At 39.1% G+C, this 16,274-nt stretch overlaps 1 protein-coding gene across 9 annotated transcripts in view; it reads right to left on the bottom strand.

Moving 5' to 3' along the window:
- The window catches only part of LOC130911219 (roundabout homolog 2-like), an 800,091-nt gene that overhangs the window by 157,657 nt on the left and 626,160 nt on the right, over window positions 1-16,274 (bottom strand). For all 9 annotated transcript variants that reach the window (XM_057829032.1, XM_057829039.1, XM_057829034.1 and 6 more), the window contains exons 3-5: window positions 12,206-12,363; window positions 12,004-12,124; window positions 9,108-9,246 (exon numbers count right to left, since the gene is read on the bottom strand). In XM_057829032.1, the coding sequence (XP_057685015.1) occupies window positions 9,108-9,246; window positions 12,004-12,124; window positions 12,206-12,363 (418 nt within the window). The remainder of the gene's footprint in view (window positions 1-9,107; window positions 9,247-12,003; window positions 12,125-12,205; window positions 12,364-16,274) is intronic.

The following is a 16,274-nucleotide window of genomic DNA, read 5'->3' as shown; positions in this document are numbered from 1 at the left end:
AGATCAAAGGCAGTTTTTATGAACTTCCAATTTTGAGTCTGAATCTCACTATGATTTGCTGAGGCCACATTGAATAAGACACAACAAGGGAACAGTAGCTCTTTCTGTGACCAAAACTCTGTTTTCTATTACAGTATGAATGCCATTACGGAACAGAGCCAAACTGACTCTTCTTTTCCACTTTTCCACTCACACTCACTCACAGAGAAAAGTAGAAAATCACCCAAGACATCTTTTTGGAGTTGTGGGAGTGTAAGCAAGTGTCAAGACAAGAAATGTACTTTCCCATCAGATGTGTTTAGCAAAAAGTGCCTCTGAGATGAAAACCCCTCTACAGTAAATGTAAAATTCCTCACGTGGTTTAAGAGAATCAGCATTTACTGGAGAATAAATTAGGATTTTCCTTCCGAATATAAAATTGCTGTGACATTTTTTTGCTAAAGGGAACCTTGGACTTAAAGACTTGTAGGCTCTAATAAGCAACAATTGTTCTCTTTTACTAAAATATATTACAAGAAACACATAAAATATTGCCATTGATTCAAAAATTGTAGTACATGTTTAGTACATGTTTTGACCTCTGGAGGCTGCCATGTTTTATGTGCGCAATGGACGCTCGGGGTGATGACGTAGTTTGTCACCGATAAGACCAACACTTCCGGTCTTCTGCAATTCCTCCTGCACAGTGAGACGTCCAACACATGTGTACATCGGTTAAAAGCGGCGAGTACTTACTATTTGTGTTTTTATTGAGTCTTTTATTATCTTTTCATTGCCTCAAAATAATTTTTGCATGTGTTTCTCTCTCATACTTTTAAACATTGTGGTAGCTTTGAAGCAGATTGTTGAGCTGTTGACTACATTAGTCACGTAGCATATTTAAACCACCCTTATTTGATATTACTACGTTTAAGTATTTTCTTAAGGCATCTTTAGTATGTTTGTATGGATCTAAACAAAATAAGCTGAAAGTGCACGGTGGTACTTTGGTGTCAAATTCGCCTATCATAAGATATTTCGCCGGTGTAGCACATTTTGGCAAAACACCGGTTTTGTCATACTCTTGTCTTTTCTTACCCCGTCTTTCCTGTCCATTTTGCTTTTGCTGCTCGTTTTGTGAAATATCAGTGCTGTCATGCTCAAAAATGTTCTTCTCGGGTTCAAATCTGAAGGGTTAAGCAGATGACATGTTTATGTTGCTAGAGCAGGGGTCGGGAACCTTTTTGGCTGAGAGAGCCATGAACACCACATTTTTTTAAAAATGTAATTCTTTGAGAGCCATACAATATGTTTAAAACTAAAAATACAAGTAATGTGTGCATTTTATGTAATTTCAACACTTTTAAAGTACAAGTGTTTGGGTTAGTCACTGATTTTTTTTTTTTTTTTTTTAAATAACAACGTTACGCTGTTGCTAATCAATGATGAGTATTTCCTACCATTAATGCGACTTCTGGTGCTTCATGGTTTTGCTGATGGCTTTGTAGTCTGGCTGACACTTGGTGGGGTTAAGCTTAATGCAGACATTGAGAAACTTAGGATGTGTCTCTTTTCATGTTCATGGAGCGCCACAAATCCTGTTTTTCCTCACCACGCACGGAGCACAATCAGTGCACACAGAAACAAGTTTATCCATCGGTTGATTTGGACAACTCTCGTTGTCCCTTTCATAGTCAAAACCTTGCAATCACGCTGAATTGGGATACATTGCTTACATCTGTTGACTCATCCTAAGCAAGAGATAAAACGGTGCCGCATTTATGTCCTTCACTTGCGTTGCCTCAAATTTTATTTGACATTGTGACGGTCTTTATCCGAAAAGTCATCAAAAACTCTCCAGAAAGGCAAATTCCTCTGTCAGTTCCTGCTGAAAAGTACGATACTCCTCGTCTTTTTTTCTTTTTCCTATCTTCTCAAGAGGGTTTCTAAAATTAGCCGACAAATGCGGAAAATGAAACTAAAAACGAGAGAAGTTTACTTCACACACATGCGGACATCGGACGCTATTTTCGAAAGCAAAATGCGGCAACCCCACTTGAACAGTGTCTCTGCCTTATCTGCATTTCCAATGCGATTGATAGATAAATATATAGATAGACACAACGACATGTACGTTTGCCACTTTCCCACTAAAATTACTGCGAACTGGCTTTCTAGTCACCGGTTGTAGTATACGGACTACATGTCCCATGATCACCCTGGGCTCATAGAGCCAATGGTAAGGGACTTGGGGGATCTAACGTAGCACATCTAGGTTGCAATTTGATGATATCTAGTGCAAATTGCACGAGTGTTGTCGAAGCATTAAAAAACATACGCCAAAAAAGTCACGTCTGCTCACTACTACACAACACCAGCATATGCCTGGTGACCGTCGCCGTTTCGCGCAATGCGCAAAGGAGTATGACGAAACTTTTTTTTTTTTTTTTTTTTTTTAATAATTAAAGACTTGTCTGCGAGCCAGATGCAGCCGTCAAAAAAGCCAGCTCTTGCTCGCGAGCCATAGGTTCCCCCAACACCCACACTAGAGTCATACTCTGGAAGCCTGGCAGCGTAACCATGTGACGTCACCGCCCTGCGACCTCAATAACAATGGCGACCTACTAGTTAAAACTAATTTTACAAATTGTATGAAAACGAAAAAATCAAGAGGGGTTTTAATACCAAATTATTTTTAACTCATAGTAACGTTTATCTTTTAAGAACTACGTGTCTTTCTATCTATGGATCCCTTTAAAACAGAACAGGCCCACTCATATACTGACGAACCGATACACGTAAGGCAGCAAGATTATTGACACTCCTTGAGCCAGCAGTTAATACAATAAACTTGACACAAAAATAGGATCTTTGCACTATGTGAAACGTTTGTGACAACATCATCTTGTGGGGTTATTTTGCTGTATGAGGGATGGTTACACTTCACAAAACACTGTAGATGCCGTAATGAAGAAAGAACATTACGTTGTTATACAGTAATTTACTATATATCTTTCAAAATGCAAATTTTCCTTTAAATTTTATCGTTTGTGGAAGTGTGGGGGGCAGAATGCTTTCAGCCTCATACACTAGCGAGAATCTGTCTACTTCCTTCAGCCCACTCTCGGTGTTGTTTCATTTTGACTCATTTCATAACAACTGACCTGGACCTTACCTCAAAACAGATCAAAAGTGTACGAGAACCCAACGACCTATGGGAGGGAATCAATTAACTGCACACTACCCTCAGCATGGCTCTGAAGCGGAGTTGAATCGCTCGAGTTCTTTTCCTTTTTTTTTTTTTTTGGCGCCCAATTGCTGGGACCAAAAGTTCATCAGGTTTTTTAGTGTGGCGAAAATAAAGATGCAATCTGCTCAGGGTCGCTGTGTCACAGAGAAAAATACTAGTATAAGAGACTATTTGCTGCCAATGGGTTGGAAATGAAAAGGAAATACTGGAGGAAATCAACTTGATTAGAATTTCTCTTGTTTGGCATTTTTTTCCTGTAGGAATTTTAGGTCTGAATTTCAGTTTTGTGGACTTCTAAGCCGATTTTTTTTTTTTTTTTTTTCTCCACGTTTGCACTAAACTTTTTAACCTGGCCTCGGATTAAAATGAAAAAAAATAAAAAAATAAAAAATAAAAAATGAAATAGCAAATCTAATGAGTGAATGATTAAAAATAAATAAAATACATAAAAATGCACACAAAAAAATTGAGAAGGATGAAATAATGGGTTGATTCAAGTAATACAAAATGATATTAAGGAAACTGTTAAACAAACAAAAAAAAAAAACCCGAAAAAAAAACAATGATTTTGTTTGTGAGGCAAACAAAAAAAAGACATTTTTGAAAAAATGACGGTGAAAATACAATTTGATAAGGTCATAAAAATAAAATATTATTATTATTTCTTTATTTTAAGTTTTAAAACTCTAAATCTCACATAACTAACACTTTAACGATATAAAAATGAAGCTAGCCAGCTAGCAGCTATTCCGAGCAACTACCGTATTTTTCTGACTATAAGTCGCAGTTTTTTTTCATAGTTTGGCTGGGGGTGCGACTTATACTCAGGAGCGACTTATGTATGAAATTATTAACACATTATTATGTCATTTCACATGGCATTTTGGTGTTTTGGAGTGACACTGATGGTTTGGTAAACTTGTTAGCATGTTCTCTATGCTATTGTTATCTGAATAACTCTTAATAGCTATGGCCACGTGTGGCGCTTTCACACCCATGTGGGGGCGTACTCGCACTTATGCGAAGAAGAGCACTCACACGCCAGAAGAAGACTGACAGCTACGCAGAGTCTCTGAGCGAGTGGGCGAGAGAGAGAGAGAGAGAGAGAGAGAGAGAGAGAGACGGCTGCGAACCAACGTTCATTGTTTATGCTTGTTTATGCATCATTTATTGCTTGTAAAATCTCTACAGAGGCAACGCCTGTGTGTATCATCTTTTCTGTTGTGTGTGTTTTCCACCCGCGATCGGACACTTAAAGCCAGTTGTGTGGTTGTTTGAACAACGTGCTAATGCTAGCAAACACATGCAAACTGTTTGTGTCATTTATTTACGTTGATGCGAACCTGTTTGGTATCGAGGACGAAATTGATTCAGCAAATTATACGGACGTCCAGCATCATCATTTGGGAGTTTAGCTCACTGTATAGCCAGGACCGAGCCGTAGCGTCCTGGTGAGGACAGTATATTCGCATTTTTTTTGTTCATGCATCACGCAACATCATACTGTACACTTATTCAGCATGTTTTTCTCTATTGTATTTTTATATTAAATTGCTTTTCAAGATAACATATCTGTTCTATATGTGGGCTTTTATCAAGTAAATTTCCCCCCAAAATGCGACTTATATTCCATTGCGACTTATATATGTTTTTTTCCTCTTTGTTGGGCATTTTATGGCTGGTGCGACTTATACTCAAGTGTGAATAGTCCGAAAAATACGGTAACTTTTTTTCTGCGTGGTAGCTGTCACTTAGAAGCACTTCTGAATCAATAAATTGCTTATGCAGAATAATTTCAATGCATACAGTGGGTGTTAAGGTTGCACGAGTCTGCTAAAAACAGCATTAAAGGCAAGTCGCAGGCTGCAATAGGTCTGCTTGATGATTCACCTCTGTATAGAATCTCATCTCACATGCTCTATATGTACAATTAGCCTTTTAAAGATGTGATATCTTATTACCTGAGTGGTGTTTTCAATATCATATGTGTAGTGTATTTCCTCACTTTTTGTTCTCCACCATTCTATAATATTCCTTGCATCCATGTAATGAAGCACTCCAAGGAATATATAAGCTCAACCGGCCGTTGAAATAAAGCATCTGTTATGATTTGACAACTTCATTTGCCGTTTATGGATCTTTTCACTGGCTTGTGCCAGATTGCTGTTTTAATTGTTTCTGCATGCGTGCACGCCTTACAATCCTCTGTGGGGTTCTTATAATATTGCAGCAACTGGCCTGATATATTTAGATCATATTACCCAAAAAATGTACTCAAATGAAGACTGTGATTGTGAAAAGGAGCAGCAGCTGATAGTGTCCTGGCGTGAAGAATGGGCCAGCCAGTTTGTATTGCAGCCTCTGACATTATGAATGTGCTATTTGCTCAGCTGAGGCTCCAGCTTGCCTTCTCTGACATCCATGCAAACATGCGAAAAAAATTGGACAGCACATAAGGGAACAAGTGCCACACTTCTGCAATTTATTATTACAAGCTGAAGGCCTGTCAAGGCGCCACTCAACTTGTTATTGTTCTTCATGTGGACTCTAACTTTGAAGTCCGACTCCTCAGTCATTCGTCATCATCTTGAAGCCTGGTAGCTATGTAGCATGGGCCAATATGTATTGATTCTTGGATTTTATTTTTTTTTTATTAGGGTTGATTAATTAAATGCAGCCTAATGCCTATATTGCCTGTAGACTGCAGTTAACCAATAGAGGCCATGTGAGCATTCCTATGAAACACTTGTATTCATAGGAAGGACAGGATCGTATTTTAGAAAAATGGAACAGCTCACCAACATCAACATCTCATTTCCACCGTGAAGCATGGTGGAGGGAGCATGATGATTTGCTGCCTCGGGGCCTGGACAACTTGCAATCATTAATGGAAGTATGAATTCAAATCTTTATCAGGATGTTTTGCAGGAAAACCTGAGGCCGTCTGTCAGACAATTGAAGCTAGAAAGAGGATGGATGCTGCAACAAGACGATGATCCAAAACACAGAAGTAAATCAACTTCAGAATGGATTCAGAAGAACAAAATACAAATCCTGGAGTGGCCAAGTCGAAGTCCAGACTTGAACCCCATTGAGATGCTGTGGCATGACCTAAAGACAGCGATTCATGCCAGACATCCCAGGAATCTGAACTACAGCAGTTTTGTAGAGAAGAATGGGCCAAAATTAGTCCTGATCGATGTGCCAGACTGATCTGCATCTACAGGAAGCATCTGGTTGAAGTTATCGCTGCCAAAGGGGGAGCACAAAATATGAAATGTGATGGTTCACTTACTTATTTTTCCCCCTTCTGTAATTATTTGCATATGATCCTCATTAAAATATGAAATCCTATAAATGTTTGGGTGGTTTTAGTTAAAGCAGACACTGTTCTTTCATCTGTGGGAATTTGACACAGATCAGATCACATTTAATGATGATTTTATGTAGAAATGTGAGAAATTCCAAAAGGTTCAGATACTTTTTCATACCATTGTATCCTAATGTCATAATATTATGATTCTCATTAAAGTTTTACTCTTCTTTGACAGCACTGTTAAACTCTAACTGAAAACATTGTCTACCACACGTTTTTAAAAGCTGTTAAATGCCAGGGACAGACAAAACAAATTATTTTAACTTCACTTACCTTCTATGGCAAGCTACTATTATTGTTATCATGTTTAACTCTTATGCGACTGACTGATGTCTGTCCCATATGGTTCAGTTTTTTGGTCACTCATCTTACTCTGTGAAACCATTTCCAGCGCGAGCTGCCTTTCACAAACTTGTGTAAGTTTTTTTTTTTTTTTTTTCATATCTAAGGGCAAAAAGTCCTGGCAGCCAGTGGAAAAAAAGAAAACCTTATCAGACGCAAACACGCCGCCCACACGTTATCCTTGAGGATGATGTAATCAGCATCTGGAGCGATCACTGTTTAAGTCAGCGGTGTCATATCGATTCCACAAAGGTGCCGCAGTAGGTCCTGGTTTTTGCTCCAGCACAGACAGTTCAACCAATGAGGTTTCTGCTGAAAGAAGCAGCACCTGACTGCAATCAACCTGTTAAATTTGCAAGACACCAGGTTGGTGAAAAGGTAATCATCTCATTTGGTTGGAATTAGGGTTGTCCCAAATGACTAATTTTCTCCCGATTAGTCAGCCGACTATTTTTACGATTAGTAGACTAATCTAATAATTAATTTAAAAAAATTTTTTTTTTTTTTTTTTAACTAATTTAGCGATGAAATTTTTGTTGACGCTTATCAATTAACAAAAATATTTTGGAACACTTAAATTATTTAATGAAGTACAAATAAACACGAAAATAATCATGATAAATCACAAATAAACAATGAGTTCAAATGCTGATAGAATTAACTAGTGCAAAAGAATGGAACGTAAACAGATTCAGAACACTGACTTCGCCTTTCCAACATGATTCAAAACAATTCTTAAAAAAACACCTAGCATTAATATTATAGTATAGTACTATATTTAATAGTATAATAATAATTCTAATAATTGTTCATTGCCAATCAGATTTTTCATAAAGGGTGTCATTTTAAAGGTATTTTTAGTGTAGAATCTGAATTCTGAAGTATGTGGGATTAACTCCAGAAATTGTTATTTATATGACGAACATGACATGCTTTTATTTTCAAATGTTCACCGGAAGTACGTTCGCTAAACAGCTAACTTCAGCTTTACACGCCGCAAAAAAAGCACTTTTTGTCATTGCATGTAGTGTCAGCAATAGTTTTTTTTTTTTCTTTTTTCATTTTTTTCGTTTGCAAATGCTGTTAAGCAGCGATTTTTCATGTTTGAAGTGTCACCTTTTATCCACAAGTTTACTTTCACGAGACGACTGCCAATGTTTTATAGCAGGCTAAAGTAGGTTGCCTTTTTTCCACCATTCACCTCAGTGTAGCAGTGCTAACGTTACAGTGTTTAATATAGATGTGTTTTCTTATTTTGTATGTCTGAACTTTAATTCTACATCGTGTTGATAAGAGAAAGGAACTGGAGTCTCATATGCCATCAGCATGCACGCATGTGCGCAGCGATAAAACGCAGCCGTGAAAATTACCGCCCTCATTTTTATTTGCCGTGCGATAAATGGACATTGGACTCATTGCATACCGCGACAGGCTTAGCAACTTCAATAAAGCATGTCGTTAGTTAGTTAGTTAGTTAGTTAGTTAGTTAGTTAGTTAGTTAGTTAGTTAGTTAGTTAGTTAGTTAGTTAGTTAGTTAGTTAGTTAGTTAGTTAGTTAGATGTACTTACAAACTGGGTGACGGCGCGTTAGGTGTTCATTCACGGCTGACCCGAGCCAAGCTTGGCATTGAAGAGACAGGACACAAGAGTGTACCTTCCTTTGTTTCTTGGAAATCAGTCAATGTTTTGGACACTGTGGTGCGCTTTTTTGACTTTGTGCAGCTTTCCCCACTTGCATACAGAGCGTCCGACATTCTGAACTTTCCACGCATATATTTTTTTAACCCTTCATTAACCGTCGACGGGATGTTGTGCTCGTCGACGGATTTACGTCAGCGATGACGTTGACTATGTCAACTAGTCGGGACAGCTCTAGTTGGAATGAAATTCAGCACCCATTGCGGCACTTTGAAGACCGGTTTGACACCCCTGGTTTAAGCCCGCAATGACATTGATTTTTACTGTTTCACCCCAGAGACTCACAAGAGCCCATGCACAAGTCATAGTAACTGTGAAAATGTATGGAGTTTAGGTCTCCCAAAATATATAATCTGCATATGTGGGCAAAAAAGGTTGAAACAAATTGTTGTATTTATTAGTTTTGGAAAAAAAACACTCCTGTGGGTGTTTTATTTTGAACGTCACAGGTTGGTCAGCTTACCTCCCACGAGGAACATCGACATCGTCCCTCCTCCAGCGCACGTTAGGCTGGGGGTCTCCCTGCACCTGGCAGCGGAACTCTACCATCTCATCTTCAAGCACTACTTGGTTGATGGGGCGGCGGAGGAATGTCGGTCGCTCTGCGAATGTAGAAATATAGTATGCCGTTTTAAAAAGATAATGTACAAAGTACATCTTTGATGGTTACTTTGGGTAAGTCCTGTAAACAAGACAATAGACGTTAGGCCTTGTTTTAGACTGGAAAAGACCGAGCAGCTTACCATATAGAATTTGATAGAGTAAACCCATTTCGCATACTATAAACCATATCTCCTTAAATTAAAATGCAATCTTTTACACATAAAACGAGCAGACATGACACAGCAAAATAAAATAATTTTCACGTAGCACACGTCAGCAAGTGAAACTCAACATGTGTGCTACATACAAATTAGTTTTGAGCAATAAAAGTCGGAATGGCTGATTCGACACCTTAAAGGCCGAAACACACAGAGTCCGCCGCGCTACGCTCAGCTCCGTTCCGAACGACGCAACAAATATGTTTGTATTGTAGTCAATACGAAGTAGTACACATGATCGGCTCAGCTCTGATCCGGATGCGCCTGAGTCCGCCTCTCCGATCCGTCAAAACTAAAATACGTACGAGGTCTATTTTCTTGTCCGTCAACCTGTGGCCGGATCAAGCCCTGCTGTTTAGCACGCACCAAACAGGAAATAGAACGGCAACAATATCCGATCTTTAAAAGTAAATAATGTTATAAAAGTATTATGCATCTAATTTTAACCATATTTTATTGAAATTTACACAAAACAAAATATATACACGTGCAAGGGATGTACGGTGCTCGTGTATCTCCAAACAATATATTTTAAAATGACAAAAGGAAAAGACATTCTTCCTATTGTAGCGTCACTCGAAAGCGCTGCATTGGTCGTCAGCGCGACGTATTGGTGTTTTCGATGAAAGCGATGTTCTGTCATGAAAGATCTCAGCTACTCTAAGTTTAACCAGTTTGCATTATTTTATTGCAATTATTTTCCTGATTCAGATTTGTTTCAATACTACAGTTACAGTTAGACTTCACTTTGATGGTTAACCCTTTAACACCTACGCCTATTTTGGCCGAATTTGCATGCCTTTGATGTTGCCTTTATATTTCAAAGAAAAAACTGTTCACAATGGCCAAGATGGGTCCCATTTTTCAGGATATCTGAACTTCATGTCCAAACTGTTGTTTTCTTCACTGACCAACTTTAATCCACATTTTGGACCCAAAAAGACAAAAAAATCCCCACATTTTTTCCCCAAAATTTGTAATGTTGAAGTCCCACTGACAACCAAACATGCTCGACCAACTGTTTTGAAGCTTCTTAATATTTATTTAACTTGCTAGGATAAACATTCAATAGAAAAAAATAAGATTGAATAGTTTTATGTTTGACAATTCAACACAAACAGCAGCTATGGTCATAGGCGTTTTTGGCCTTCACACATACTATGGTCAAAACATGTCATATACAGTGCAAAATAGTGAGAAAAAAAAATTATATATGTTATCCAACACAAAAAGGGTTTGGAGGATATCTTTTTTTGAAGTTAGGTATTGTACCCATCAAAGGTATATATGTACATGCAATCAAGCTTCTCAAACACACATCTATATAAAAATTGAAAAGATTCATAGTGAATACAAAAATAATAAAAAACATTGAAAAAAAAGTATTTTCAAAAATATTGACAAGTAGTTCAGTTCAATTCAATTTTTTTTAGGCATGCGACCCAATAAAGTTTTTTTTTTTTTTTTTGCGCACTCAATAAAGTTTGTTTTTGAACATGTCACTAAACTGCGTCATATACAACGTCACACAGCCTACTCATCCGCCGTTTGCGCGCTGCTGTCACTTCTACTCGCCGAGACGCCGACTGATCCGAGGAAAACAATGACAAATACAGCTCATTCTATTCCTTGAGTTAATGAAGTAATGCATTAGCTTGCGCTAAATTTAGTTTTCGATTCATTCTGCACGTTTCAAAGTCGCTCGCTCAATCAAACCGCGCCGTTGCTTGCTACGCGTGTCTCCTTTCCCTTAGCTGGCGCCTTGCTCGTCAATTTATTAAAAATGTTCACATTAGGTTCGTCCTTCTTGACATCACAACGGCTCTTAGGATATGCAGTCTTTTGTGCTGCTTTCGGTTTTGAAAAAGGACAAGAAATGATGGAAATATGGAGATAGACACATGGTCCATGCAGCGTTTTAATGCATATTTATGAGTTCAATAAAACTATAAAACTCAAATGACATTATCTCCCGTTTTACTTGACTTCAAATAAAACCTGGTGTGGACATCAACTTCCGTACTTTCAAACGAGAACAACCAGGGGCACTTGTGTGACGTAATTACAGCGTTACGAGGCTTCAAAGATGATATGCGCAAACGTGTCGCATCCGACACGTTCGGTGTTAAAGGGTTAATGCAGTTATTGCAATGTTGTTGTTTTATCACAATAGATTGGTTTATTTACATTTCAAAAAGCAGAAGCCATTCATTTACGAATGTGATTGCACTTTAGTTTACATATTTAAATGTTCAGATATTAAGAATTGAATGAGAAAAAATAACATGCTTTTATCCTCAAATATATTGTTATACTCATTTGTTTTGGATGCACTGTAATTATTTTCTGTTTAAAAATTAATGTGGTGATCAAAAAGTCTTTTTTCAAACTTGAGTCTTGAAAAATAGGGCATCGTCTTATAATCAAGGCCGTCTTATATTCGGGCCAATACGGTAGTTGCTCCTGATTTTAAGACACACAGAATGGTAAATGGTGTTATACTTATATAAGAGAACAGTCGGTGGAAATCAAGCTTACCAAACACGGTAACTTGTGCTGTCTCGCTGTCGCGCTCTCCCACCATATTGGTGCCCACACATATGTACATGCCGGCATCGCTTTTCCTTGTGTTTGAGATCATCAGCTTCCCTCCACGGATCTAAAAAAAAAAAAAAAACATAAAAATGGAATGTTTTGTCCTCAAAGACATTGTCTTTGAATCAGTGTGTTGGGCACTCACCGTGACTCTGTCATCCTTATCCTCAATACGCACTTTGTCCTTCTTCCAGTAGATGGTGGGTTCGGGGTGACCTCTTGGAGGAATGCATTCCAGGATGGCTGGCTCGCCCGCTGCCACCACCACGTCGGTCGGGTTCTGCCGGAAGTCGTCTCGCAGCACTAAAAGGGAGGTTGGAAAATGACAATCTTAAGCTATGTGGATCATTACCATCAATACCATTTCTCTGGCATGTCACTCGCATGATAGCCCTCTGTGTTATGTGTGTCAGACTGAAGGTCTGTATTGTCTAATTTACCAATCAATTCATGAACTCTATTGATCAGGTCAAAATTGTTGATCCACAAACTGATGATTTCTTGGACCCCTTACTGTTGAGTGAACCATATTAATCCTGACTCCTTAAACGACACAAGGCAAAGACACGGGAAGATAATAGGAGGTAATGGGGGTCCCAATGGAGGGAGGAGAACAAACACAGATGGAGTGCCCTGAAGCTGGATGCCATTCACATGTGAAGGATAATAAGGGGGTTGCACATACATGAAGCCCCCTACAGACTGGTGTTGAAGGGGAGAAAAAAAACACTGTAAGTCTGATGCATAAAGGGTCTAATCACCCTCAGGTCGGCCTTTCATCATAGCCAGAACAAACGCTCATCATCAAAAGTGGTCGTCACACATACGTACGTACATGCATACCCACATGTTTGTACACACATTCAGACATGAATGCAAATCAAAGATGCTTTCAACATTCAAGTTAGGTTTCAAACTGATTAGTTTTTAACTCATTTGCTCACAAAAACATATAAATACGTTCTATTTTTAATTGTTTACGTGTCCCAAAGACGTATTTATACATCTTTTACGTTTTTTTTCACAAGAGACATCTCGGGGTTCTGATTCAACTTCCAAAGTACAATGCTGAAAATCCATTTTAAAGCTATAAACTGGCCACTGGAGGGCAGTAGCGCATTTGGTAAGACCTGCAACCCGATTCAACGGAACGAACGGCTGGTCGCACAGCTGGGGTGCTGGCGGAAGACGATCGAATGGACGTCCAGGATTCCAGGCGGCGGACGACCGAGCAGAACAACCGGGAGGACGCCTAGGATGTCAGGCGATGAACGACCAAGCAGAACGACCGGGACCACCAGTGCAGCGGACGATGCTGTTTACCCCCGCCTTCGTGGCCACAACAGCGTCATCTCTCGGTTAGTTATGTGTAAATAAATTGTTACTTTGCTATAAAAGCTCTATTTGTCTTGTTGTTTATGTTGTTTTGTAAAAGGAAAACATTAGTCAGATGTTTGGGATGTAACTAAAGCAAAAAATGTTGTATGTATAATGTTAAAGTCAAAGTTATGTTTGAAATGTATGCTTTCACAAAAAGCTTAATTTCTCTGTTTTTTTCATCAGAAATTGGAAAATTGCTCAAACTAAGCTTTTTCTAATGCTGATTTCTAAAGAATGGAAAAAGATATTTCCTGCTGAAAGAAGAGAGTAATCTTTTTTTCGGTGGGTTCCATGTTTATATAGCAATAGAACAGAATTTTCTGTGGGCCTTGTAAAATCAGTCAAAATCCAGTAAAACGACCGGGAGCGAAGGGGGTTGCACCGGTGAAAATGGTTGGGAGTGAATGTGTGAAGCTTAAGAATACAAAACATGTAATGGTAGTAAATCTAATCCTTTGTCGAAACCTTATCTTAAAACCCTAACCTAGGCTTTAAACCTGATTGAAAAGCCTTACCTTGAACGGTGGCCCTAATTTCAAACCCTAAACCTCAATTGAAATGAGAAACCTTGATAACCTAAAACCCTCATTTCAAACCCTAACTCTTTCTCGAAACTCTAAATTGACTCCTAACTATTGCTTTAAACCTTAACCTTGGCTTCAAACCCTATATTGAAACCTTAACCCTTGTTTCAATCCCTTTTTTAAAGCACAACCCAGGCTCAGAAGAAGAATTAAAGAATCCATAGTCCCATTGAGGGGGGTCACACTGACCTCTTCCCGCTACCTGCTCTCAAACCCCCACCCCCTCCAATGAATCTAATGGCACTTTGGGAATCCCGGATTCCGCAGCCGCATACCTCCTACGGATGAAGAGGTCCGCAAACTGCTTGGAGGATGTTTGAAGATGCTTGAGGGGGGCTAAATTAAGGGCTGGCTACAGGTCCTTATGTAGATTCCGAAGGGGTGATTGTCGCCGGGATTATAAAAGGGGATAACTGACCGATGTGCCCTTCTTAGCCTCTCCACAGAGATATGCCCCTCTTATATATTTCCACTGGGAACAGCGGACGCTTTCAAACCAATTATCCCGAGGTACAGAGTAGGACTTTGGTGTGATGTGAATGCAAATGGAGGTACTCCACAACAGAAGGTGTGTTTCCATGTCTCCCCCATGCAGGACTTGTAAGGTAATTAACCAAAGACCCTAAACACCCCTTTCCAGTATGATGCCCTCCATTTTGTTTGCTTTAGCCATGGATGAACACCGTTGTTTCGTAAAAGTATGGACTGGTGTATGCCACGCACAATATGTTGTTTGTGTTTAACTGTTCCCCTTCATTCAGTCCTGATGGCACCCAAGGGAGTTGAGTCACACACATTAGGTGGATGACTGAACGCTAATCTAATTTTATTTTATCTAATCTGCACATGACTACATGCATCCAAAAACTCGCAATAAAAGCAACAGCCAATGAAAGCTTGATCCTGAGCTTCAAACCCGAATTAATGTGCTTCCAAATTTTTAATTTGGTAAATCTGGGTTGCCTTGATACACCAATTACAAACCCTTATTTGGAACGCTAAACCGAGGCTATAAAACCCAATTTGAAGCCACAATATTTGCTCTGTTTCAATTGTTTTTGCTGTTGTTATTTTCAATTCAATTGCTTAGTTTTACTTCTATTTCCTGTCCCAACTGTCTTTGTTTTTTAACTTTTGTTGTTGTTTTAATGTTATTTTACGTACCACTTTATCTCTGTTTGTGGCTCTTTGCATGATGTAGCAGGGGTCCCCATCTGCCGGGCCGCGGACCGGGGCCGCATAGAAATAATCATTTAATAACGACCGCATTCTGGCTGAATTAACCCTGTGCCCCTGCTTAACACACCAATATCCCTGTCTACTCTAGATATAATACTACGGGATAGATTTGAATGTCGTCATAGAAATCCATTGATTGGACTGCTAGCAGTACAGCTTGTTTGTGTATATAATATATCTATGTGCGCTTGTCCTCGATAATAACGTATTGCTAGGCCGCGGGCGCAGCACACTTGTTCCCGGAAATAATTAGCCCCCACACGAGCGAAGATGTCTGAAAAACAGACGTCTTTGGAGATATTTTTACGGCGAAAAGGGCACCTGACGAGGCTACAACCTCGAAGACCCACAAACTGCAAAGGAGTGGATTCGTGACCCGTTTGTGAATAAACCGAGTGATTTGAGCATGTCTGTGCAACAGGAAGATCAACTTGTAGAGATCGCAAATGACGGCGACCTTATTAAACGTACATTTGAGACAACAACTCTACCGAGGTTCTGGATTAAAGTCATTCTGGAATATCCTGACATCGCTACAAGAGCATTGAAAACCTTGCTACAATTTCCAACATCGTATCTTTGTGAAGCGGGCTTCTTAATTAATGTTTAACGACGAGGCAAAGTCGTTAATGGTGAGAGCGGTGTGAAGTTGTTGTGTGCAGCTTACATGGCAGGATGCATCTGAGGAGAACTTTTCTACAAGTCCTTTCATGATCAAACGTAAGTTAATATTCCTTTCTTTCAAGAACGTTTGGAGTGTTTACTTTGAAATCGCTGCATTTGCTCATTTTGCGGCTTTGTTTAACGTTAAGCGCATGCGCAGAACCGCATCAATGCAATTTTTGATGGGTTGCAAAATTTGTCAGAACACTGGTCCGTGAAAAAAAGACCCAAATAACACCGGTCCGTGGTGCAAAAAAGGTTGGAGACCCCTTATGTAAAGCATTTTGAATGACCTTGTCTGAATTTGTGCTATACAAATAAATTTGCCTTCATATAATGAATTGAAAG

Source organism: Corythoichthys intestinalis, unplaced genomic scaffold (genome assembly GCF_030265065.1).
Source record: "Corythoichthys intestinalis isolate RoL2023-P3 unplaced genomic scaffold, ASM3026506v1 HiC_scaffold_23, whole genome shotgun sequence".
NCBI lineage: Eukaryota > Metazoa > Chordata > Actinopteri > Syngnathiformes > Syngnathidae > Corythoichthys > Corythoichthys intestinalis.
The sequence above is the reverse complement of the archived record's forward strand: the minus strand, read 5'-3'. Positions and strand labels throughout refer to the sequence as shown.